The sequence below is a fragment of the Erigeron canadensis genome, chromosome 5 (genome assembly GCF_010389155.1).
Source record: "Erigeron canadensis isolate Cc75 chromosome 5, C_canadensis_v1, whole genome shotgun sequence".
NCBI lineage: Eukaryota > Viridiplantae > Streptophyta > Magnoliopsida > Asterales > Asteraceae > Erigeron > Erigeron canadensis.
In genome coordinates, this window is record NC_057765.1 from 35,821,426 (window position 1) to 35,844,537 (window position 23,112).

The window sequence follows — 23,112 nt, forward strand, 5'->3', positions numbered from 1 at the left end:
CAGCTTCAATCAAGACTTGCATTGCAAAAACCAAAATGCCAGTTACTTGGTGCGATAATGATCCTAGCAGTGGAACTGGTTAAAAACAAGAGACGGTTTTGGAGCTCAGAGACCCCATGAACTGAAAGCAATACGAATTCAAATATTGTTACACACTCTCAAGTCTCGAGTGATGACCATCCAAAAGTTGTCTAACACTCATTGCCATACGGGTTATGCATCAAAGCTTCATATATGTAATTATTATCTTTTTAATATATATGTAACTTTTTCAATGTATATGGCCTTATACGGACGTTTACATTTTGCAAGAAACACCATAGAAACAAACCGTCCATACACTCTTTGGAAAGTCAGTTTCAATTTTGGTTTAACTGAACTGATCGAGTGATCGGTACAAAGGAGGACCCAAACTAAGAACCAAAAAATCCATAAGTCCAGTAATGGGTTAATTCAAGTATTTTTACTAATCTTGGTCAACCTAGTATAACATGCCATTCGCATATTGCATTAGATTTCACCTAATCACTCCTTGAACTTGAAGACACGAGACAAATCTTAATACATTGATGGAAGCAATGTAATCAGAATGAGATCAAAAGAGTGAACTCAAAAAAGTTTATAACATGAGCTAACACACCATCTCTAAAGAAAATAGAGTTCAAAATAATTTCAAACAGGTAGGTAATCAAAACAAACATTGAAACCAAGACAGGGCTTATTTCTTTTCTTCCTTCTCTGCCTCTGCAGCCCTCTTCAGCCTTTTACCCAAGTGACGTTTGTTTGTTCTCTCAACACGTAGCTTAGAGTAAGCACCAAATGACTTCATCTCTTCAGTAACTTTCACAAGTTCAACAGCAGGCTTCTCTCTGGGTATAGGCAATACTGGACCTTGAACCTGAGTGGCATTTGCTAGCTCCTCTGGTGTAGAGTCACCAGCCTGATTCAAAAAAATTGTCAACTCATTATAACACAGAGGGCCTAACATTTCATTTGGTAAATATAAAAGAAATGACAAAAGTGAGTGGTGCATGGGTAATTTGTTCTGGCCAAAATAGTTACTTATAAACGACAAAACAAGGCAGGTAGGGTTAACCTGTCAGCATTTTCTGTCAACCCTTTATAGAAGTTAAACCAAAGAAACCATAAGCTACTGTAAGTCTAAAAGTATACAAGTTTTTATAACTAAAATGAATTAGTGATTGAGAACATCTAAAAAACACAACTTTCGTGATTTTCAAACGACTTGACTCACTCGAACTGTCTCATGCTTACCTAAATTGAACTTTGGTTTTCATAAAGTAGAAGTTTTAAAACCAGGGCCGTCTCTAAAGATTTATTGATCTAGGCCGAGAGCAAAAATAAAGGCCCATAAGCTAAACGTAACAAATTATATTATATAAATTAACCACCAAAAATGACAATAAGTGTTATATCAGTAAATAAAATCTAAAGCCCAAAGACATAAATAAAATTTCAATAGGTTTAAAACAACATAAAAAAACCTAAAGAAATGATAAACAACAAACAACTATGTCATTGTTTTTTAAATAATAATAATGATTTACATATCTGTTTAAAACCCAAATACTAAAACCGCCCCTGTTTAAAACTCAAATACTAAAACCGATTAACTGATTTTCACATATAGTGAAAAGTGCCACAAGATAAGTTGGTGGAATAAGCTTACCTTGGTTTTCCTCGCACGTCTTGGGAAGATAACGAGCTTAGCCTTAAAGGTTTTTAGCCTCTGAACATTAGCCTGCAAACCTTCCAAAGAGCGGTTCCTGCGGCGATGGTCCACGGCAATACCAATAGTTGGAGCAAGTTTCTTAGGAATACCTGCGGCCTGTTTGTATATACGCAATATCAAGTTATGCAACTATAACACATTCCATATGTTTTGTAACTAAGGCAGCTCAAGCACCTAATAATAATATAACAATGATGACATGTTTTGTAACTAGCGATAAAGAAAACAATAAGAGCCAAGTTCTGTTGCAAAACTTTCAATTCTCTGTGACGGTGTGAAACAAAAGACTACATCTGTTGCAATTATCTTCCAAATCACAAATTTTGTGTTCACCTATTCACTCATTTGTGTCCACACAATAAAGTAAATAATTTATTGAGCTTGTTTATAACAAACAGTCCAGATGGCCGGCTAAAACCATTCACTCCATGTTACAAGTGTGTAATGTGTGGACCAATAAGCTACATTACAAACGTCCATATCAAAATATTCTGATACTTTCATTTCAAAACAGGGTAATGCAATATATTGGCGTGCAAATACAACCTGCCACTAACTCTAAATATTTATACCCAGTAAATCAAACACATTAGCTACACACCTACCATGTTATCATAAACCTACTGAAAGATACTCATTCGATTACTCAGATACGATAGTAAACGAAAACTATTACCTTCAACTCCTCAAGAGAAAATCCACGGCCCTCCCTAAGTTTCATGTTGTATTTTAGGGTCTGTCCATGAACCTGAGGGCGAAGCCTTCCAGCTGGCCTCGGGAAAACCTTTACAGCCTTGGCTTGTCTAGCTGCATATACATAAATATACATCTAATTACCACAAACTGACTATAAGATGAAATCAAAAACAGCAGTATACAAGTTCTAAAAACACACTATATACCGTTGCGTCTCCTGGTTTTACGGGCAGGCTGGTTGAACCATGTCTTGACATAGTTCTGCCAATGTTTCTTGAAATGGCCGTTGGGGATAACGTTGTTATGCTTAACCATCTTTTATTCCTCTGCATCATAACACACATCAATATCATACTCTTTGTTATGATCTACCATTTCCAAGTGGCAATTCATATAAATAATAAAGTACCAAAATTTTACAACTATATACAAAAAACTTGCTGATAAGCCTCGTAATACAACTTTATTATAGATATACATACATATATATATAATACATCATATCATACTCTTTGTTATAATCTACCATTTCCAAGTGGCAATTCATATAAATAATAAAGTACCAAAATTTTACAACTATACAAAAACTTGCTGATAAGCCTCATCATACAAAATACAACTTTATTATATATATGAATATATATGTGTGTGTGTGTATACATATATACAAGTTCGACAGATATATTTATATGAAAAACTAAATCACTTATTTATCACATATTTGTAATGATGATAGAAATAGAAACATAAGATAGCAGACATTAAAATGAGACAAGTTTGTAATGATAAGGATTCATGATAAAGTATAAGAAACTTGAGATACAACATTTTTATATTTCTGAAAAGTATAGAAAGATAAGATTTGAAGAAAGTTATACCTGAGCTGCTGGAGCAAACAACCTTCGGCTACAAAGAAAGAAGAAGAAAACAAGTTTTTGAGGTTATGCGGGTGTTTAAGGTAGGATGGGTAAACCCTAGATATGTATATGGGCTTAGTGTTTCCACAATGGCCCAACTAACTCTACAAAACTTTGGCCCACTTTTGTATTGTACATGTTACCAATGTCACTACTTACTAGTAATATACTAATATTAACTTGCTTGTAGGTTCAAAGGCGTTGTTTAGAAAATTTCATAAGTTTAAATTAGAGATGTGGATGTTATATTACAAATGATTAACAAAATCATTTTAACACTTATAATTATACCTATTTTAATTGTAATTATTCAACCCATCAACTACAAATAAAATTTTTTATATCGCATAAGGCTGTTACCAAAAATATCTAATAAAACACCCTGAATATTTAAAATAGAGATGATTATAGAAAATGTGAAATAATTGATAGCCAAATGTTCCTGGAAATTATTGCTCCCAGTGGACTATTTGTATCTATGTGCATCAGGATCCTAATTCATGGATCTTTTGGTTCAAGAAAGAAAAAAAAAAAGGATCCAACCATCTCGTCTGATTCTTTTTCAAATTCGATAAATTGGTTGGTCGTATGTTTCATTAGAGTTAATTATGTGTTAGTGTATTAAGTAGTCCAAGTGATGGTCTCTCTACTTCAGTACTACCCACCATCACTACTTTTGACATGTACAAATTATACTTGATAGATTATAATTTCAATTTGACTTCAACTGAAAAGTATGTTGTTTGTTAAAAAAAATTATCTAAATATTACACCAATATAAGTTTAGTAATTGCTAAGCGGTTATCTTTTTCTTGCACATTATTCTACCGTGATAAACGTGAATTACCGTTCTCATATATTACACTATATATGTCACATGTTACACCAACTATGACCATCATCAGTTCATCACCATCAGGGCCATCTCCAAAAATTTGAAAAAAAAAAAAACGAGGCATATAAAAATAATAGGTCCCTATAATTATAAAAGCTTAACCTAACCTTTGTTGATTTTTTAATTACATGTTATTGTTATTCAAATTCTCACTCGGTGTCTGATTTAAATTTTTTTTTTATTAGGCTTTAAAAAGTTAAGATCACAAAAAATAAAAAAATAAAAATACAAAACCAAAATTTTGGGCACTTTCAAAAATTGGGCCCAAGGCACAAGCCTTTTTGTCTCAAAGCTGCCCCGGCCACTACCACTAGTTATAACTCACTTCTCATATCTTTGCCTCCACAACCATCACCTTGTCTTATTATTGTACGGATATCCAATGGTAAAGCCATTTTGAACATAGGAAGGGCCAAGGCCCACCCTAGCAACTCAGTCTCGGTAAACAAATATCAATGTATGTTTATAAAGAATATGAGGTTTTATAGCATTTCACTCATTCTAATTGATTTTTATTACACAGACTTCGAAAATTTAGAACATTTGACTGATTGGCCCATTGGCTCAATGATATGTGTATATTTATTACAATAATTGTATTTTTTTTTTCTAATAATTCTTAAAATTTATATTGTAATTTTTATGATCCTTTTGTTTTCTATTTTGGTGCTCACGTGAACCAATTCAAATGTATTGATTTTGCAGCTTCATATATAAAAAATGTATCGTATAATGTTTTTATAGCTTCAATTATTATAAAGCATTTTTAATATAACAGTTTAATCTATGCAGAGTAGTGATAAATGGGAGTAAGCCTTTGGTATTCTGTTATCGTGGGAAGATAGAAAAGGAACATTAGACCGATTAGCTAGCATGGAAAATAGGGAGCATTGCGCAACACCTAGTAGACGGCAAGTTTTTTAGTGACGTCAACTTTGGAGGCTTTTTCTAGACTTGGAACGGGTTAATATGTTATTAAACCTATTGTTAAAAGGTTTTACTAGAATAAACTCTCGTTATTGTAAGTCCTAGTTAAATAAAGGTAAATATAAGTCAAACATTGTAAATATCCAAGTCCCAAAGCTGAAAAAACTAATATATATGGAGACTTTAGTTGATCACCTAACCCACATATATGATCAAGCCGACTATGCCTAACACTGCGGATATCTTGCTAGAGTGTTGGGTGCATTTTTGTTTCACAGCGTAACTCATGACTTGATAATTTGATGTAGTCATAACAAGAAATAACAAAATAGTTTTCTATGTCTTTTGTACAATTTATATTTGTTAATGTTGAGCTACTATGTACCTAAAATGAATTCAGAACAACAATATACTTATGTTTATGTGAACTCTACAATAATAATAATTTATTTATTAATAATATTATTGGAAGCTTTGCGCAAAGGTATACGTTTCAATTCTTTCTTTGTTAAATAATAGTATTACATATACGTTTCTTTCTACTGCGTACTCGTGAATTGTTATATGTTTATGTGCTCATATTCTAACATTAGCGCAATGCAGCAACGATAATAGGCGGCGATAGTGGCGACAACGGTAGTGGTGTGGTTATTTATTAAAAGTGATTAATGTAAAAAGGGGTAGTGTAGTTATTTAAGATTTGAGAAATATTTAAATTAAGAGAGGAGTAGTTTGATCAGATAGGAGTTAGAAAATATTTTAAGGTTATGTTATATAGATGTAGACAGGTAGTGTGGTTTGAGAAAATGTTAAAGGTTTTGAAAAATAGAAAATTTTAAAGGGAGAGAGATAATTTGTTTTATAAAGAAGTAAAATTATCTATCAGTATTTATATCTATATCTATACTATCTTATAAACCATTTATACTCTCTATATTTTTCAAAAAAAAAAAAAAAAAAAACTTCATGAACCAAAACTACTCAATTCTTTTTATGATTAATTTATATATTTTCTATATAATATACCTATAATACCCTTCAATAAAACTATTTACAACATACATCTTTCAACCAATAAAATAAATACACTACCCCCTTACATCAAATTATATTTACATTAAAAACCACACTGTCACGGCCGCTGCAACTGCCGCCACTATCATCCCTATCACCGCCACCACCAACCGCCGCCGCCGCCACACCATCGCAGCGTGCGAACACATTTCTAGTCTTTTTAATGTTAGTATTTGATCTAGAATGAAAATATCCTATTATCTTTTTGCTCTGCTAGAGAAAAAACTCATTAGCATCACAAACAACTTACCTTGTCATATAATAAAACCATAAAATTATATTATGGGAAAGAGAATATGAGGCTGTTAGGCACCTAAGTTGGGTGAAAAACCCTCAGATACCTTTTTTAAAACCATAAAAATTATGGGGAACCAAACATTTATTCAAAATATTAAAATACTGTTATGTGAAGGGTTTTTCACCCAAGTTGGGTGCATAACAACCTCATACTTACTTACCTCTTATATTATACTTTTAAACCAAGTAAGAAAATTGAATGCAACACTAACATCCAGATGGTTAGATTCTCTCAAATTGTCTAACTTGACTATCAAGTTGGGAAAATCATGACCATTAAATATAATCAATGGTCAAGATTTAAAGTTGTACTTTGAATTTTAACGATTTTTAATTCAATGGTCAAGATGCTTTTAACTTGACCCCTCAAGTTAAAAAAAAAAAGACAGGGGGGGGTAGGGGTGTTAATCGGTACGGTTTTTGGTTATTCGGTCTATTTGGTTCGGGTTTTTCGGTTTTTTTTTTATTTTTGTTTTTCAAAACCAAAATCGAACCAAAACCTAATTCAAAATTGAAAACCAAACCGAAAACCAAATTAGAATTCGGTTCGGTTTTGGTTTAAAACCAAAAAAACCAAATATGAAAAAACAAATTCACAATTTTTGTCTAAGTTGTTTTTAACCAAAAGGTTCATAATTTTTCACCAAAGTAGTAATTTTAGACTTCAAACATGAAATGGATAAATAAGTAACATAATCATCACAAAAAAAACTATTCTTAGAAAGTACTGAAACAAATAAATTCTTGGTTATCATCATGATTAAAAACTTTTAATCTTCGATTTGCAAGTTCTTTATTGTTTTTTCTATCTAATCGTTTCAAACAATTAAAAAAGATGAATATAATAAACAAATAAAACATCTGATGTAAGAAGTGCATTAGTATTAATCCATATAAATAAGAAAAATATTAAATATTTTTTGAAATACATGATAATGATAAAAGTTATTCGGTTTTTTCGGTTTAACCAATTTCGTTATCGTATACCCATAATCAAACCAAAAACCAAATATACAATTCGGTTTCGGTTACAAACCAAACCAAAAACCAAATTCAAATTCGGTTTAGTTTTTTTCGGTTTTTTAAACGGTTCGGTTCACGGTTTAACCGGGTAAAAACCAAACCACGAACACCCCTAGGGGGGGGGGGGGAGGGGGGAGGGCGGGATTCCCTAAAGTTAATGCCCCAACTTGAGTCAAGTTGGAATAATCTTGCCCTTAAAAAAGATCGAAGGTTAGGATTCAATGATCATTTATAAATCTTAGCATTTGATTTTTATCTAAAGATCAAGATTACTCTAACATGAGGTAACTTGCCTCCCGGCTAGAGGTGAGGAATCTCCGTCCTATGCATTAACCACTTCAATGATTATAAATCGTTAGACTCTTATATACAAATAATAAAACATACGAGTACTAACATGTTTCAGCTTCATTTTTTCACATTTCATTTTCTGAAAAAAGAAAACCATAGTAACGGATTCTAAAAAAACAAAGATTTTTAGTTTAATTATTGTATAGCGTACTCTTGTTCATGTACGTGTTTTCTAATCGCACGAATCACCACAAAAGCATGGTTTGACTTGAAGATTGAATATTAAGTATAATGTATTGAAGTTATGACCAAAAGTTGTGTGAAAAGTTTATGAATTTTCTAATTACTAATAATGGAGGGGTCCATCTGATCTATTTCCAGGAAGTTGTCCAGTTGTTAAAAGGAAACTACCATCCTTCCATGATTATATAAGGTAAAGAATTTGGATATTGTACGTTCCGTTGACCAATAATCATGATACCCAATGGTGACAATGGAAAAGGGTCTGAAGCATCCACTTCCTCTGCTGGATTGTCACAAACATGTTGCCGGTTCGAGTTTGACGAAATCCTGTTAGCAACAGAAAATTTTAATGAATCATTAGTAGTTGGGAAAGGTGGTTTTGGGAAAGTATACAAAGGCAATATTAGGATAGGAACATCCCATGTTGATGTTGCAATCAAAAGGTTGGATTTGATATCAAACCAAGGGGCAACAGAGTTCTGGGCAGAAGTTGAAATGCTTTCCAAGTTGCGTCACGCTTATTTGGTGTCTTTAGTTGGTTATTGTAATTATGAAAAAGAAATGATCCTTGTGTATGAATACATGCCTTACGGAACACTTGAAGATCGTCTACATAAACTCGATACCCCCCTTTCTTGGATTGAGCGACTCAAGATTTGCATAGGTGCGGCCCGTGGCTTAGACTACCTTCACACTGGTACAGGTACTAAGGTTGGTGTTATACATAGGGATGTCAAGAGCTCTAATATTTTGTTACATGAAAGTTGGACGGCAAAGATTTCTGATTTTGGGTTGGCTAAAATAGGTCCAATAAATAAACCATCAACTTACGTCAACACACTTGTTAAAGGCACTTTTGGGTATATTGATCCAAACTATTTTGCCACGGGAAGGTTGACAAGGAAGTCTGATGTGTATGCATTTGGGGTGGTGTTGTTTGAAGTGTTGTGTCAAAAGCGACCATTGGATGAGACTTTTGAATGTGGCCTAGCAACATGGATACAAGACTCAATTAAAGAAGGGAACTTAAAGCAAATAGTTCATCCGGGTATACGAAGTGAGATATCTCCAAAATGTTTAAGAGGGTTTGCTCGGATAGCTGAAAGATGCTTGAATAATCGTCCAAATCAACGCCCTACCATGACCGAGGTTGTTTTTAGTCTTGAATCTCTACTGACTCAATCTGTATTGTTGTCACAACAAAAAACCAATAACTGGTTGCAAGCTCCAGGCAAGATATTTGGAAGAATATTTGATGTGTTTCCCTCTAACTCCCCTGGTGAAAACTTAGGTACCCCAATCTCTCGTGCTGAAAATTCAGGTACTCTAGTCTACCCATTTATGTGTGCAGATTCTTTTTAATCAGTTAGGCCATAGTTACACGTATGAATACAGATACATACATAACCAGGGCCATCTTGTGCCAACAATATAGGCCCCATAAAATGGCAAATAATCAGAGATATCGAATGAGGCTATCAATACTTATAGAAATGGTATGCGTTAAAAAACTTATTAAGCCAATTGAAGTGTTACAAGAGGGTTTCAAAAAGAAAGGTTTTCTTTAATATATATAGTGTGCTACCTACCTATGGGATAAAAGGATTAAGATCCTCTAAAGATCCTCTAAAGTTCAAATAAACTTTATAGGCAAAGTTGAGGGATTTCAACTATTGGATTAAAATCAATGGTTAAAATTAAGAAGTCATCTTTGAATCTTAACCATTGATTTTAATCCAATGGTCAGGATTCCCTTAACTTTACTTATAAAGTTATTCTACCTTTAGAGAATCTTTATCTGGGATAAAAATAGAATAAAACGAGAAAGTGACTGAAGCCGTAGCCTTTTTTCAGGCGTTGCTACAGTGTCACGAAGTTCTATTTGAGTTTGGGCATTTCCTTTGTTCCCAAATCAACTAGAAAACATTCATAATTTATTGGGCCTTTTGTTGATTACTATATAAACATAGTACATATGTATTGAAGATTTATATGCCTTGAAATTTGTTGGTCCTGTACAACCACCCCAATTGACCACCCAATAATTTGAGGTTTTTAAAAGTTTGAGGCGGTCATCGAATGTAGTATTATACAAAACCATGTAGGTCCTTAACCCACTGGAGTCGATAAAAGGTCTATATCAGGTCGATCGGATTGGGTAGCTATACAAAACATAAATCTAAATGCATATACTATTTTTTGCTTGAGGAATATGCATATATAACATATTCTACACATGCATATCCTTAATTTCTATAATTAGTAAATGAAACATTACAAACATTACACGTTCTATATGCTCAAAAGGGAGGTACATGGATATATATTAATGATTACCATATGGAATTTAATATAATTGTGATGATGTAGCTAGTGTGAGAGAGCCAAGGACCATTGGAGCTCCAAAAACTGAGGTTCCTTACTCATATTTGACAATTGAATCACCATCGTTATCATTGGACGAGCTAAATAAGATCACGGGTAATTTTGGAACAGAGTGTTTGATTGAAGAAAATTTAGATTGTTATCAGGTTTTCCATGGAAAACTAAGCAATGGGAAAGAGGTGATCATAAAAAAGTTCAATACTAGCTCTTTAACGGATGCTGAGTCTGAATTTATAGAAAAAGTGAGAAGATTTTCATCATTATCTATCCTACATAAAATGTTTCCAATTAGCAATGATTGACATTTTAGATATGGGATAATAACTACAAAGGCCACTTAAAAATTTAATTATTGTTTTTCTTCAGGCCACTAATGTATTATAAAGGACTTATAGGCCGGTTAAAATAGTACTTTATTTCATTTATAAAAGTTATAGTTAAAACTACTTGTTATGAAAATAATAACCTTATAATATAGCAAGACTATTATACCCTCAAATAAATTTACGCTTTAAATGTGATAAAATAGTTACAAAAAATGTTAGGGTTTTCTTATGTTTTTGTGTTTACTAGATGATAAAGGTTTAAAATTATTATCATGTGTGTTCATCTTCATCGATACCTTTCGTTATTAGAGGCATAATGCAACGGTAAGGATAAATATATTTTCTCCTATATTATTATTTTATTGTTTACTTGTTTCCACCTTTGATACTATACATGATAGTGTGCATTTTTATTATAAGTGTCTTTTTATGCATGGACTAGCTTGTTGATGCAATATTAACTAAGCATGCTTATGGCACATGATTGTTGTCTTGATCGTGTTTTATAACCATATTTATACGGTATGTATATAATTCATTTTCATGGGATTTGTATATATATTATTTGTTATGTGTGGTGTGGCATTTTACTTAATAAGTTCATATACATAATGAGTTAAGAAAAATAAAGAATGTGTTGATGAAGATTAATATAAAGACCTATATTAAAGATATAATATTCAAATGCATAATGAAATGGCATAATTGGTATTTCGGTGTATATTTGTTATGTATAATGAAGGGACATAGTTGTCATTTTTATTTTTTTCTTTTGTAGTTTTAATATAAATTGATGTAAATGGAAAAAGTGATAAATTTAGATGATCTATAAGCGTTATATAATAAATTAGTGGCCTAAAAGAAAACAATAAGATAATTGGATGTCCTTTGTGGAATGTCAACCGGTTAAGGAAAGTGAAAAAGTTTAGCCTGTAGACATTATCCCTTTTAGATATCTAGTGGTATTTGCTATTGTGACATCTGTATAAGGTGCCACTTTGACATACATTATAAGTTGACACGCAGCAAAACACCACTGGATTCAAGCAAGATTTAGAGTTTTGTACATACACATAATAGCAACACTTGGAGAGTCGGAGTTAGATACATACTATTGATTCCAGGCTATAGTATTTAGATACATTTTCAAGCAATTTTTAATTGATTAGAAAATTACAGTTTGAGAGGGCTTTCACTCAATTTAGGTGTAAAACAACACCACCCAAATGATCTGTAATACAGATTTGTCAAGATAAATTTTTCCATTTTGCCTCCTGAAGTTTATTAAATGTATATACTGAATCCCCGGTGTGTGAAAGGGGCAATACCCAAAGGTTGAGTATTGCCACAGTACTGATGATATCCACTATATATATGGCTTATTTGTAGTTCACCTTCATAAAATGCAGTTATCCATGATTTCAAGACTTAAGGACGAGTATTTTTATCAATTGTGTGGTTATTGCTTGGAGAAAGAAAATCGAATCTTGATATATCAATATGCAACCATGGGTTGTTTGCATGATATATTACATGGTAACCAAACCACAAGAGTAATGTATAACTTTGTAGCCTTTTTTTCTACTTGAGATTCTAAAGTCTCATGGTTTGGTTTAGGGAGACGAGGTGGTGAAGGTGATGAACCTGGTCTGGTTCTGAATTGGGACCAGAGAGTAAAAGTTGCTTATGGTGCAGCAAGAGGCCTTGAGTATCTACATGAAAAGGTTCAGCCTTCAATTGTTCATGGTGATGTAAGGTCAAGCAATGTCCTTGTGTTTGATGATTTTGAATCCAAAATAGCCGATATCAACTTGAGAAATTTGTCTTCACCAAAGGTGTTGCAAACTTTTGGTTACCTTGCTCCTGAGTAAGTCTTGGTATCATACGGTTTTGGTTCTTTTGTTCAGTGTGACAATATTAATGCTCATGTTTTTCGTATAGGGACGTTATTGTAGGACAGCTATCTCGGAAGACTGATGTCTTCAGCTTTGGCGTTGTTCTTTTAGAACTCTTGACAGGAAGGAAACCTGTTGATAACACAATGCCTAGAGGACAACAAAGTCTTATTACATGGGTCTGTCTTGCTACCCACAATTCACTTAATTTCTTCAGTTCCAACAAGAGTTGGCATTTGACTTTCTGATTTGAATTACTCGTAGACATGTCACAGATTAAATGGAGTTTGATCTGCTTGTAACAGGCAATTCCAAGATTGAGCAAGGACAGAGTAAAGCAGTGTGTCGATCCCAGATTAAACGATGATTACCCTCCAAAGGCAGTTGTGAAGGTCCACTTCATGTCTATACCTCCCTTCATTTGTTCTCATTTTTATGGTTCCTGTCTGCATAGTACTAAGAATGGATCTTATCGATGGCAATTATGGCCTATTTACTTAAAAGTGGGATAATTTGGGTTTGTGTCCCATGTCAAAAAAGGAAAACATTTAGCTACAAGGAAAACTAGCCTAACAAGATTGAAAGTAATGCAAAGTCTGTTTTTTCCATAAAAGGCTACTCAACTGTTTTGGCCTAAGGTCTAAATTATTATTATTAGTAGTAGTCGTAGTAGTATTGTAACATTATAGTTATTTAATAATTATTACAGTAGTTCATTAATGACTATAACTCTAAAAGATATATTTCTAAAAGAAGAAGATGAAGAAAAAAAGTGTTTGTGGGCCAACATGACCCGGCTTGTCCCAATTTTCTAGTACTAAAGATGAATCATTTCATTCCAAACCCATTACCCAAACCCAGCCCACTAATTTTGTCACATTTACGGAATGTGTTTATCTTTTTCTCCAATCTCAGTTTGCAGCAATAGCAGCACTGTGTCTCCAATATGAAGCAGAATTCCGGGCAAGTATGGGGATCGTGGTCAAGGCAATGCAGCCACTTCTCAACTCAAAACCAGCTGCCTCCAAGTCTTAGCCCTAGTAAGCGTTTGACCAGCAAGCACAAACAGTTTTCAGTGACCAGCATTGTCTGATTTCTTCCCCACCTTCAATCAAGACTTGCATTGCAAGAACCAAAATGCTAGTTAATTTGGTGAGATAACGATCCGAGTAGTGGAACTGGTTAAAAACAAGAGACGGTTTTGGAGCTCAGAGACCCCATGAACTGAAAGCAATACGAATTCGAATATTGTTACACACTCTCAAGTCTCAAGTGATGACCATCCAAAAGTTGTCTGATACTCATTGCCATACATAGTTCCTGGGTTATACATCAAAGCTACATATATGTGATTATTATCTTTTTAATATATATGTAACTTTTTCAGTGTATATGGCTTTATACGGACGTTCATATATTGCAAGCACCACCATAGAAACAAACCGTCCATACGTACACTCATGGAAAGTCGGTTTCAATTTTGGTTTAACTGAACTGATCGAGTGATCGGTACAAAGGAGGACCCAAACTAAAAACCAATAGTGAAACCAAAAAATCCATAAGTCCGGTAATGGGTTAATTCAAGTATTTTTACTAATCTTGCTCATCCTAGTATAACATGCCATTTGCATATTGCATTAGATTTCACCCAATCACTCCTTGAACTTGAAAATACAAGACAAACCTTAATACATTGATGGAAGCAATGTAATCAGAATGAGATCAAAAGAGTGAACTCAAAAAAGTTTATAACATGAGCTAACACACCATCTCTAAAGAAAGTAGAGTTCAAAATAGTTTCAAACAAGTAGGTAATCAAAACAAACATTGAAACCAAGACAGGGCCTATTTCTTTTCTTCCTTCTCTGCCTCTGCAGCCCTCTTCAGCCTTTTACCCAAGTGACGTTTTGTTCTCTCAACACGTAGCTTAGAGTAAGCACCAAATGACTTCATCTCTTCAGTAACTTTCACAAGTTCAACAGCAGGCTTCTCTCTGGGTATAGGCAATACTGGACCTTGAACCTGAGTGGCATTTGCTAGCTCCTCTGGTGTAGAGTCACCAGCCTGATTCAAAAAAATTGTCAACTCATTATAGCACAGAGAGCCTAACATTTCATTTGGTAAAGATTAAGAAAATGACAAAAGTGAGTGGTGCATGGGTAATTTGTTCTGGCCAAAATAGTTACTAATAAACGACAAAACAAGGCAGGTAGGGTTAACCTGCCAGCACTTTCTGTCAACCCTTTATAGAAGTTAAACCAAAGAAACCATAAGCTACTGTAAGTCTAAAAGTATACAAGTTTTTAAAACTAAAATGAATTAGTGATTGACCTATGTAGCACCGAAACGGATACCGCAAAATGGCACGGGAACGATACGGGAACGGGAAACCGCAAAATTAAAAAATTTAAGATACAGATACGGCAATGAAAAATTTTTAAAATAAAAAATATATTGATTTTATATGGAGAGAGACTTGAGACTTGTGAGATTATGTATAATTATATACGTATAATTTTATAATATATGTTTGATGGTGACCGGTGATCACAATTAAATTTTTACCAATCAATTTTGGAATAGAAAAAGTTGGATGGTAATCTCAATTGTATAATGTAGTTGGTTTGTGTTTGGGGTATGCATAGTCGCAAGATGACAATCGTTTTTGGAATAGAAAAAGCTCATTGAAACCTCAATATTAATTAGATATGGTATAGAAGTTTCACAGAAATGTTTCGGTATATATGGAAACTTGAAGGAAACGTTTCGTACGAGTTTCGGTTCCCATGAAGTTTCCGAAACAGGTACGGCAACCTGTTTGAAGTTTCGGTGCATCATAGTCGAGAACATCTAAAAAACACAACTTTCGTGAATTCGGAATAACAAAATAGTTTTTTAAAATGAATTCGGTAACCTAAAATGAATTCGGAACAACAATATACTTAAAAATGTAGGTACTGACTTCTGATACCTGTTTTCAAAATGCGGGTTATAAAAAATTTTCAACCGTACTAAATCCAATAAACAACCTCCATCTAGTTAAAAAAAGAAAAAGTTAAAAACAGACCAGAAACAACCTCCATCTGAAAAAAGCTAATAAACCCAGCAAGTCAAAGAAAACACCCGGCTAAGAGTTGCCCGTGTCAAAGTAAGTCTCCCGATTCGACCGACGACAATGACACATCATCATCACCTGGGAAGCTAATCAATAAAGTAGACCATCTTCACGAATTTGTTTAATGGTTCGTTGTTACTTCATCATCATCCATCTGCTCTATCTTTCTTATCTTTTTTAGGTTCGGAAAAAAGAAAATTAGTAAAATGCATCCTTTTTTTCCTTCTCAAATTTTTTGATTGATGTCAACTTTTTACATTATTATATATAGGTTTATTATTATTGTTGGATTTTCAGTTTTTTAGTAATGGTTCAAGTTGAAGTTATTATTGCTTATTTAAGGCTATCGGCTCGAGCTGAATAGCAAGAAAAAGTAAGCTTTGCTAAGATATGTCAAAATGGTAATCCCATCATGTTATGTGGAGCCATTTAAATATATTAATATAATGACTTGGGAGGTTTTATGGATTTGTAAGTTGAAACTCACTTTGGCTGAATTCGACATGTTTGACACTTTTGGAATTTTCTTTTATAGTATCTGTTTGACTCATTAGAGATAATACATAACCGGAGTCAGCTCATTTGTTAACTGTAACTATATAGCCTTGTCAAGTTCTTGTCTCTTGCCCTTTTTGTGATTTTACCAATTTTTCGTTACTACAATGCAGAAATTGAGGAACACTGGTAATAGACAAATATCCATTCCGATGGGAGGGAGCAACGTGGAATATTCGGGGATTAACGAAGTGCATTCTCCTAGAGATAATACCAGTAACACTATCAACAAAATCTCGATTTTGCCTCTCATTTTTCTCATATTCTACGAGGTATCCGGGGGACCTTTTGGTATTGAGGACAGTGTGAAAGCAGCTGGCCCTCTTTTAGCACTTGTAGGGTTCTTAGTGTTTCCATTTATATGGAGTGTCCCTGAAGCTTTAATAACTGCTGAAATGGGCACTATGTTCCCAGAAGACGGTGGTTACGTTGTCTGGGTATCATCTGCTTTAGGTCCGTACTGGGGGTTTCAACAAGGTTGGATGAAATGGCTTAGTGGTGTCATTGATAATGCATTATACCCTGTTCTGTTTCTTGATTATTTGGCCTTAGGTGAAGGGTATCCACGAATCTTGGCGGTAATAGCTCTGACTATTGCCTTAACATACATGAACTTCAGAGGTATGGCAATCGTAGGGTGGGTTGCTGTTGCTTTAGGTGTGTTTTCAATTCTCCCATTTATAGTTATGGGTCTCATTTCGATTCCTAAAATTGAGCCTTCAAGATGGCTGGTGTTTGACTCACATACGGTGGATTGGAACATATACTTAAATACCCTTTTTTGGAATTTAAACTATTGGGATTCGATAAGTACACTAGCCGGTGAGGTGGATAACCCAAAGAAGACACTCCCGAAAGCTTTATTCTATGCTTTAATCTTTGTTGTTTTTGGTTACTTTTTCCCGCTCCTTGTTGGGATCGGGGCCGTCCCTCTCCAGCGTGGCCTTTGGACTGACGGTTATTTTTCTGAAATAGCAAAAATCATTGGCGGTGTGTGGTTGAGATGGTGGGTGCAGGCAGGTGCCGCCATGTCAAACATGGGAATGTTTATAGCCGAGATGAGCAGTGACTCGTTTCAACTTCTCGGTATGGCTGAACGCGGAATGCTCCCGGAGTTTTTTGCTAAAAGATCTCGTTATGGGACCCCGTCTGTCGGGATCTTATTTTCATCTTTTGGTGTAATTTTACTTTCACAGTTATCGTTTCAAGAAATTGTAGCTGCAGAAAATTTCCTATATTGTTTTGGTATGATTTTGGAGTTTATAGCTTTTGTAAGGTTAAGAATGAAGTATCCAGTTGCAGCCCGACCTTATAAGATACCGGTGGGAACGGTTGGTTCGGTTCTTATTTGTGTTCCTCCAACTATATTGATTTTCGTGGTTTTGTATCTATCTACGGTTAAGGTCAGGATTTTAAGTTGTGTGGCTATACTTATTGGGCTTGTTTTGCAGCCGTTTTTGAAGTACATAGAGAAGAAACGATGGGTCAAGTTCTCTACTTGTGCAGATCTTCCAGACCTTCATAATGCTCAGATGAATAGTGAGACTTTGGAGTATTAGAAGCATTACCATGTTTGTCAGCCTGGTGGATTGGATAGAGTAGAATTTTTGTTTTGATCTTGTTTATATCTTGTTGTATGATGAGAACTGTCTTTTTTGTATTTGACTTTGAATTTTCTGCATATTAATGCAGAAATGAAACTAAAAAAGACCCAAGAATTTGAACGGAATCAAGTTCATATTTGCACTCAATTGAGTTTAAGCTCAAATCATGTTTAAACCCTACCGACACCACCTACAATTTTATCAGTCATGGGAGCTTAAAATACATACGTGTACAACAATCAACCAAATCATATTGCAAATGTTATTCATGTTGATGATCCATTCGACAAGAAGTTATGGATGCTAGTATAAATATCAAAGGCTACAACCTCTTGTAGAAAATACTTACCAAAAAGAGGCAACCTAACAAAAGCATAACAAGCACTTCACATAGGCACAAAATCATGACTAACAAGTCTTAAACACGCCTTTGCTTCCTGAATCGGCATCCATTATATGAGGTTTTACGTGTTGGGTCTACAACATAGAACAATTTGGGCACACCAGGAGTGGTATACCAGCAGAACATGAGTACATGACAAATACAAATACATATCTAGTTACCATAACAAATATGGACATCTATGCGTAAACAATCAATATATCTTTTCTAAAAACATGATCCAATTTAACTTGTAACCAGGCTGTTTTGGCACCTGATACTACTCAGCCATGTTGAAACAGTAAAAGCCTAATTGGCTTGATGGTGTCCACTATATTCAACCAAACTTGTTCCAAGTCAACTAAAAATAAAACACAACCTATCTGCATATTAACACAGAAATGAAACTAAAAAAGACCAAAAATTTTGAATGAAATCAAGCTCATATTTGCACTCAATTGAGTATGGGCTCAAGTCATGTTTAGTCCCTACCGACACCAACTACAACTTTATCACAATTGTGGGAAAATACAATACAGACGTGTAACGCAATCAAGCAAATGATATTGCAAATGTTATTCAATTTGATGATCCATTCGACAAGAATTTATGGACTGCTACTTGTATAAATATCCAAGACTACAATCTCTTATAGAAAACACTTGCCAGAAAGAGGCAACCTTACAAAAGCATAACAAGCACTTAACATAGGCACAAAATCATGACTACAAGTCTTAAACACGTCTTTGCTTCCTGAGTCGGCATCCATTATGAGGTTTACGTGTTGTGTCTTCAATATACACAATAGGATTTTTGTCAGATCTTGAGTTGGTGTATCCATCTCTAAAACTCAAAATCGCCAACTTCTTCCTTTTGAAAAATGTAAACCCATTCACCTTCATTACCACCGACTTCAATCCCATACTTCTAGCAACACGTCCTACGTGTTCAGCAGTTGCTTCAGCAGAATATTTATTTGTAACTTTTATTTTATCTTCCTTTTTTGTTTTAGCTCCAGATAATGATCCAGTAGATGCTCCCATTTTCTTGTTCCCCTTAGAATCTGTCACCGTAACAAACGTGTTGTTTCGCATTATTTTAATATGAACGATGTCTGCATTTTGCTCTGTCCCAGACCGGTAATTTTCATTTGGATTATCTTTAATGATTCCTCTTACAAAATTCATGTTCCTACCAGATTCAGGTGAGCCAAAATACCTACCAAAAGGTCTGACATCGCGTCCCGTTTCAGTGGGGGCGCGGGTCCTATCCATGTCAACAAATCTCCTGCTTAAACCCTCAAAGAATCCAGGGTTCTGCGGAGTGATCACAGGTGGTTGTGACTTATTTACATCTTCTATTCTTCTACTTAAACCTTCCAAGAATCCAGTATTCTTCTCAGTAACAATGGGTCCATTGTCCATGTCTCTCTCAAACTCCTTCGGACCCACAGAATGTATAGAACTTGTGAACTTCAATGAACTAGGAACTGAATTTGCTTGTGCAAAACCAACTCTTCCCAAGAAACTTGGCAAAGCATTATGAAGAACATGAGCTGGACTTCCATTGTTCTCTACTGATCCAGCAAAAACATACCATGTTATTCAAAAGAGAAGGAAAGGGGAAAAAAAGGAACAAATCAATCATAAATAGTGGTGACCAGATGGGTGACTTGGCTTATAAGACAAAACAGGTTCAGGTTTTCGGGTTTGGTTGACCTGCAAACATTACTTGTCCACATTTCATTTTCCTATAATAATGACTTGGTTATGATTAAAAGAAACTATTTTACCAAATATTTGAATAAAAACGATTCAACAGATTGTATGAATTGTGGATAAATTTCTGGCAACCTTAAACCCTTTTAACCTATCCAACCAAGTTAACCAGTTCCCTTTTATAGCTTAGCAATGGCTTTGACCAGCTTCAAATTAAACATAACCCAAATCAACCATAGTTGTCAAAGGCGAAAGCGAACTCAAAGCGCAATGGCCCTATATGGGGCCTAGTCGAGAGTCGGAAAAAAAAGCAAGGAAGAGTATATAAAATTTCAGTGTCTCTAACAAATGATAATGAAGAAACTTTCAGCTAAAGAGGGTATATAAAATAGCAGAAGAGTTTTAATAATATAAAAATAGAAGAAAACTTACCTTTTAGTTACATAAAGAATAGTATGATGAATGATGATATTGATGATAATGATATATACCAAGTGATTTTGGAACAAAGATTCTGTTGTGATATCACTATAATATACATGATTTATTTATGTGGAACAAAGGGTTGAATTAAATGAATAAGTGTACATCATACATTTATTGGGCCATAGGCCTAGGGTTTCAGGCGTTAAGGTTGGGCCTTGCGCGCCTAGGCGCAAGAGGTGCTCGCCTTTGACAACTATGAAATCAACCCATAAATCATGCATATAACTTTTTGTATGTTCATGAAAAACTCCTTCTGTTTCATAACCATGCTAGGAAAGGTAACCCTAGTTTTAAGTCATACTATTTATACAACACAGTCAAGTAAACGTACAATGTGTTCTCTAAAAACGATTAAGGTCATCAAATTGTATCTTTTAAACTTAAGTTACATTTTTAGCATCTCAAGTCTAATCATTACGTTACTTGGCACTTGCAACGACTACATATGGGTTATTAGTTATTAGTTGGTAGATAAATATACTGCTACAGTGCTACCCATAAACTAAGACTTGATATATATTCCTATACAAATACCTTGTGAATACAAACTTTTGAACCAAGTAATTTTAACACAACTTCCCTAAAAGAGATTTCACAATTTGCGATAGATCCAAAAAGAAAAGCTACAACTTTCATGAGATACAAAAAGTAACAAAGCCTATTGATTTAACTATCATGCCGAAATAGTACAACAACGCCAGTTAACCACATCTTTGTCGCCGTTAACTCTTCTACATCATGCCTTAATTCTCTACTTTAAGATAACCAAATTTTGAAATAAGATTGGCATTCCAAATCCCTCCCACTAGGGCGACTTATCCCAAAAACACTAACCATGGTGCTCAAGAGCACAACTTTCTTTCGGATTGAGCCCAGAAAGCCCTTCCAAGCTCATTTCATTATAACCCAAAGATTCCTAAAACTTAGAAGTAGCACCGACATTCTTGATTTCCTTTAAATCCATTATCCATCCATTTCTATTATTCCACTCTCTTCTCACTTGGATCTATTTATTTATTTTTCTGCTTTTTCCCTGTTCATAATCGTGCTTGCACAAAAGTGTACCCACAAAAATTCGCAAACTTTTTTTACGGTACAATATTATACGATTCTAATGTTAGTAAAATTCATAACTTTGCAAAGCATTTCTGCTAGGAAAATGTGATGAAAAAAACAAATCACCGAGAAAAAAAAATTGCTTTTTCGATGCAAAAACCCGACTTTTTCCAGTTTTCCAATGCAAAAACTAATACTTCTAATCCACAAACAAGTTTCTATGAAGCACAATCAAGATTTAATTAGTTTAAGGGCCTTATCTTAATTAACCCTTTTTATTACAGATCATCCCTAAATCAACTTAAGTATAAATCAAGTAGACTGTAGCATAAACCCTAAATCAAAATAACTAAAAATTATATAAACCTATAGATACACAGTCCAGCATTGTATAAATATGGATTTTTAGGATGAAATAGAAGTTTTCATATAAATATAAATCTGCCAGAAAACATTACAATTTTTTGTGAGATTTGGGAGAACTTACCGGCCGGAAGAATATTCCGGGAGAAGAACCGATGAGGGTGGCCGGAAAGAGTGCTTCGACCTGGAATACGAGAAATGATGCGTTGGAAAAGCATTGGATTGAATTTGAGCCTGAAATTATTAGGGTTTCTGATTTTGTTTGAAATGAAATATACTTACAGACTTACAGTAAGATATAATTTTACTGGTTTAATACCCTTGTTTATTCTTGTAGTGAGAGTTTTTCACTTAAAATTTGTTTATATACAGAAACAGTCCTCCAGAAGCTTATTATTTGAGTTATCTGTATTATTATGTAATTATGTAAATAAACAGAACGAAAACAAATTTTTTTCTTCTTTCTTTCTTTTATGTCTTTAAGTTTAATATTAGAGGACTACAAATATACCATTCATCATCTGCCAATATACCATTAGGTGGGACTCATTATCCATTATCATTGGGAGGTTAGTGGTTGGGATAACCAATCATGTAAAACTTTTTTTTATTTCTCCCATCTCATACACATATTATATGAAATAAATTATAAATGGTTATTAGACTAGTGGTTGATTAGTAATGTATTGTAAATGTTGTACAGAATTAGTGATAGAAAAGGATTTTTCTGATGTAACGTTGATATGACGCTGACAAAGACTAGTGATAGGTTGATAATGAGTGAGCCATCGCGAGTGCTCTAACATTGGCGTTAAGTTTAAAAATGTAATGCCATTGTGTACTTAGTTACACTTACAAATATTGAGATATAACCATTTTCTTTGTCAAATATCATTATATCAATGACTAAATATGCAATATGAGCATGTCTCATTTCCTGGCTGGCATATGTTAAATAAATGTGTGTATCAAAAAAAACAATCATATCATTTTTAGATTGGCTTGGTACATTATTAACCAGAAAATGATACCAAGTAATTAGGACATCAGTAGATGACTCAGGAGGTGTTTGGTCTGGCTTATATTTACTTGCTTATGCTTATTTGTAAGA

The 23,112-nt window shown here is 34.1% G+C and overlaps 5 protein-coding genes across 7 annotated transcripts; 3 read left to right on the forward strand and 2 right to left on the reverse strand.

The window, feature by feature from the left end:
• Positions 1-545: 545 nt before the first annotated feature.
• Positions 546-3,432, reverse strand: LOC122600485 (60S ribosomal protein L13-1-like). The gene is made up of 5 exons (XM_043773205.1): positions 3,328-3,432; positions 2,656-2,775; positions 2,430-2,560; positions 1,691-1,849; positions 546-940 (listed from the first exon to the last, which is right to left on the reverse strand). The coding sequence occupies exons 2-5, from the start codon at positions 2,762-2,764 to the stop codon at positions 719-721; spliced, it is 621 nt and encodes a 206-aa protein (XP_043629140.1). The 5' UTR covers positions 2,765-2,775; positions 3,328-3,432; the 3' UTR covers positions 546-718.
• Positions 3,433-8,347: 4,915 nt separating this feature from the next.
• On the forward strand, positions 8,348-10,803 carry LOC122601692 (receptor-like protein kinase FERONIA). The gene is made up of 2 exons (XM_043774433.1): positions 8,348-9,437; positions 10,487-10,803. The coding sequence occupies exons 1-2, from the start codon at positions 8,348-8,350 to the stop codon at positions 10,801-10,803; spliced, it is 1,407 nt and encodes a 468-aa protein (XP_043630368.1).
• A 961-nt stretch (positions 10,804-11,764) lies between these two features.
• Positions 11,765-14,113, forward strand: LOC122600484 (probable protein kinase At2g41970). Its single transcript, XM_043773204.1, has 5 exons — positions 11,765-12,363; positions 12,445-12,694; positions 12,769-12,901; positions 13,028-13,114; positions 13,638-14,113. The coding sequence occupies exons 1-5, from the start codon at positions 12,231-12,233 to the stop codon at positions 13,755-13,757; spliced, it is 723 nt and encodes a 240-aa protein (XP_043629139.1). The 5' UTR covers positions 11,765-12,230; the 3' UTR covers positions 13,758-14,113.
• A 1,686-nt stretch (positions 14,114-15,799) lies between these two features.
• Positions 15,800-18,128, forward strand: LOC122599680 (probable polyamine transporter At1g31830). 2 transcript variants are annotated; one of them, XM_043772226.1, is made up of 2 exons: positions 15,800-15,964; positions 16,506-18,128. In XM_043772226.1, exons 1-2 carry the CDS (start codon positions 15,962-15,964, stop codon positions 17,949-17,951), a joined length of 1,449 nt encoding a protein of 482 aa, XP_043628161.1. In that variant the 5' UTR covers positions 15,800-15,961; the 3' UTR covers positions 17,952-18,128. The 2 variants fall into 2 exon arrangements, with proteins under 2 accessions (XP_043628161.1, XP_043628159.1); XM_043772224.1 differs by lacking the exon at positions 15,800-15,964 and having other exon boundaries at positions 16,500-18,128.
• A 794-nt stretch (positions 18,129-18,922) lies between these two features.
• LOC122599681 lies at positions 18,923-22,304 on the reverse strand. Of its 2 annotated transcripts, none has more exons than XM_043772228.1 (2): positions 22,126-22,304; positions 18,923-19,951 (listed from the first exon to the last, which is right to left on the reverse strand). In XM_043772228.1, exons 1-2 carry the CDS (start codon positions 22,217-22,219, stop codon positions 19,113-19,115), a joined length of 933 nt encoding a protein of 310 aa, XP_043628163.1. In that variant the 5' UTR covers positions 22,220-22,304; the 3' UTR covers positions 18,923-19,112. The 2 variants fall into 2 exon arrangements, with proteins under 2 accessions (XP_043628163.1, XP_043628162.1); XM_043772227.1 differs by having other exon boundaries at positions 18,923-19,954.
• Positions 22,305-23,112: the final 808 nt, after the last annotated feature.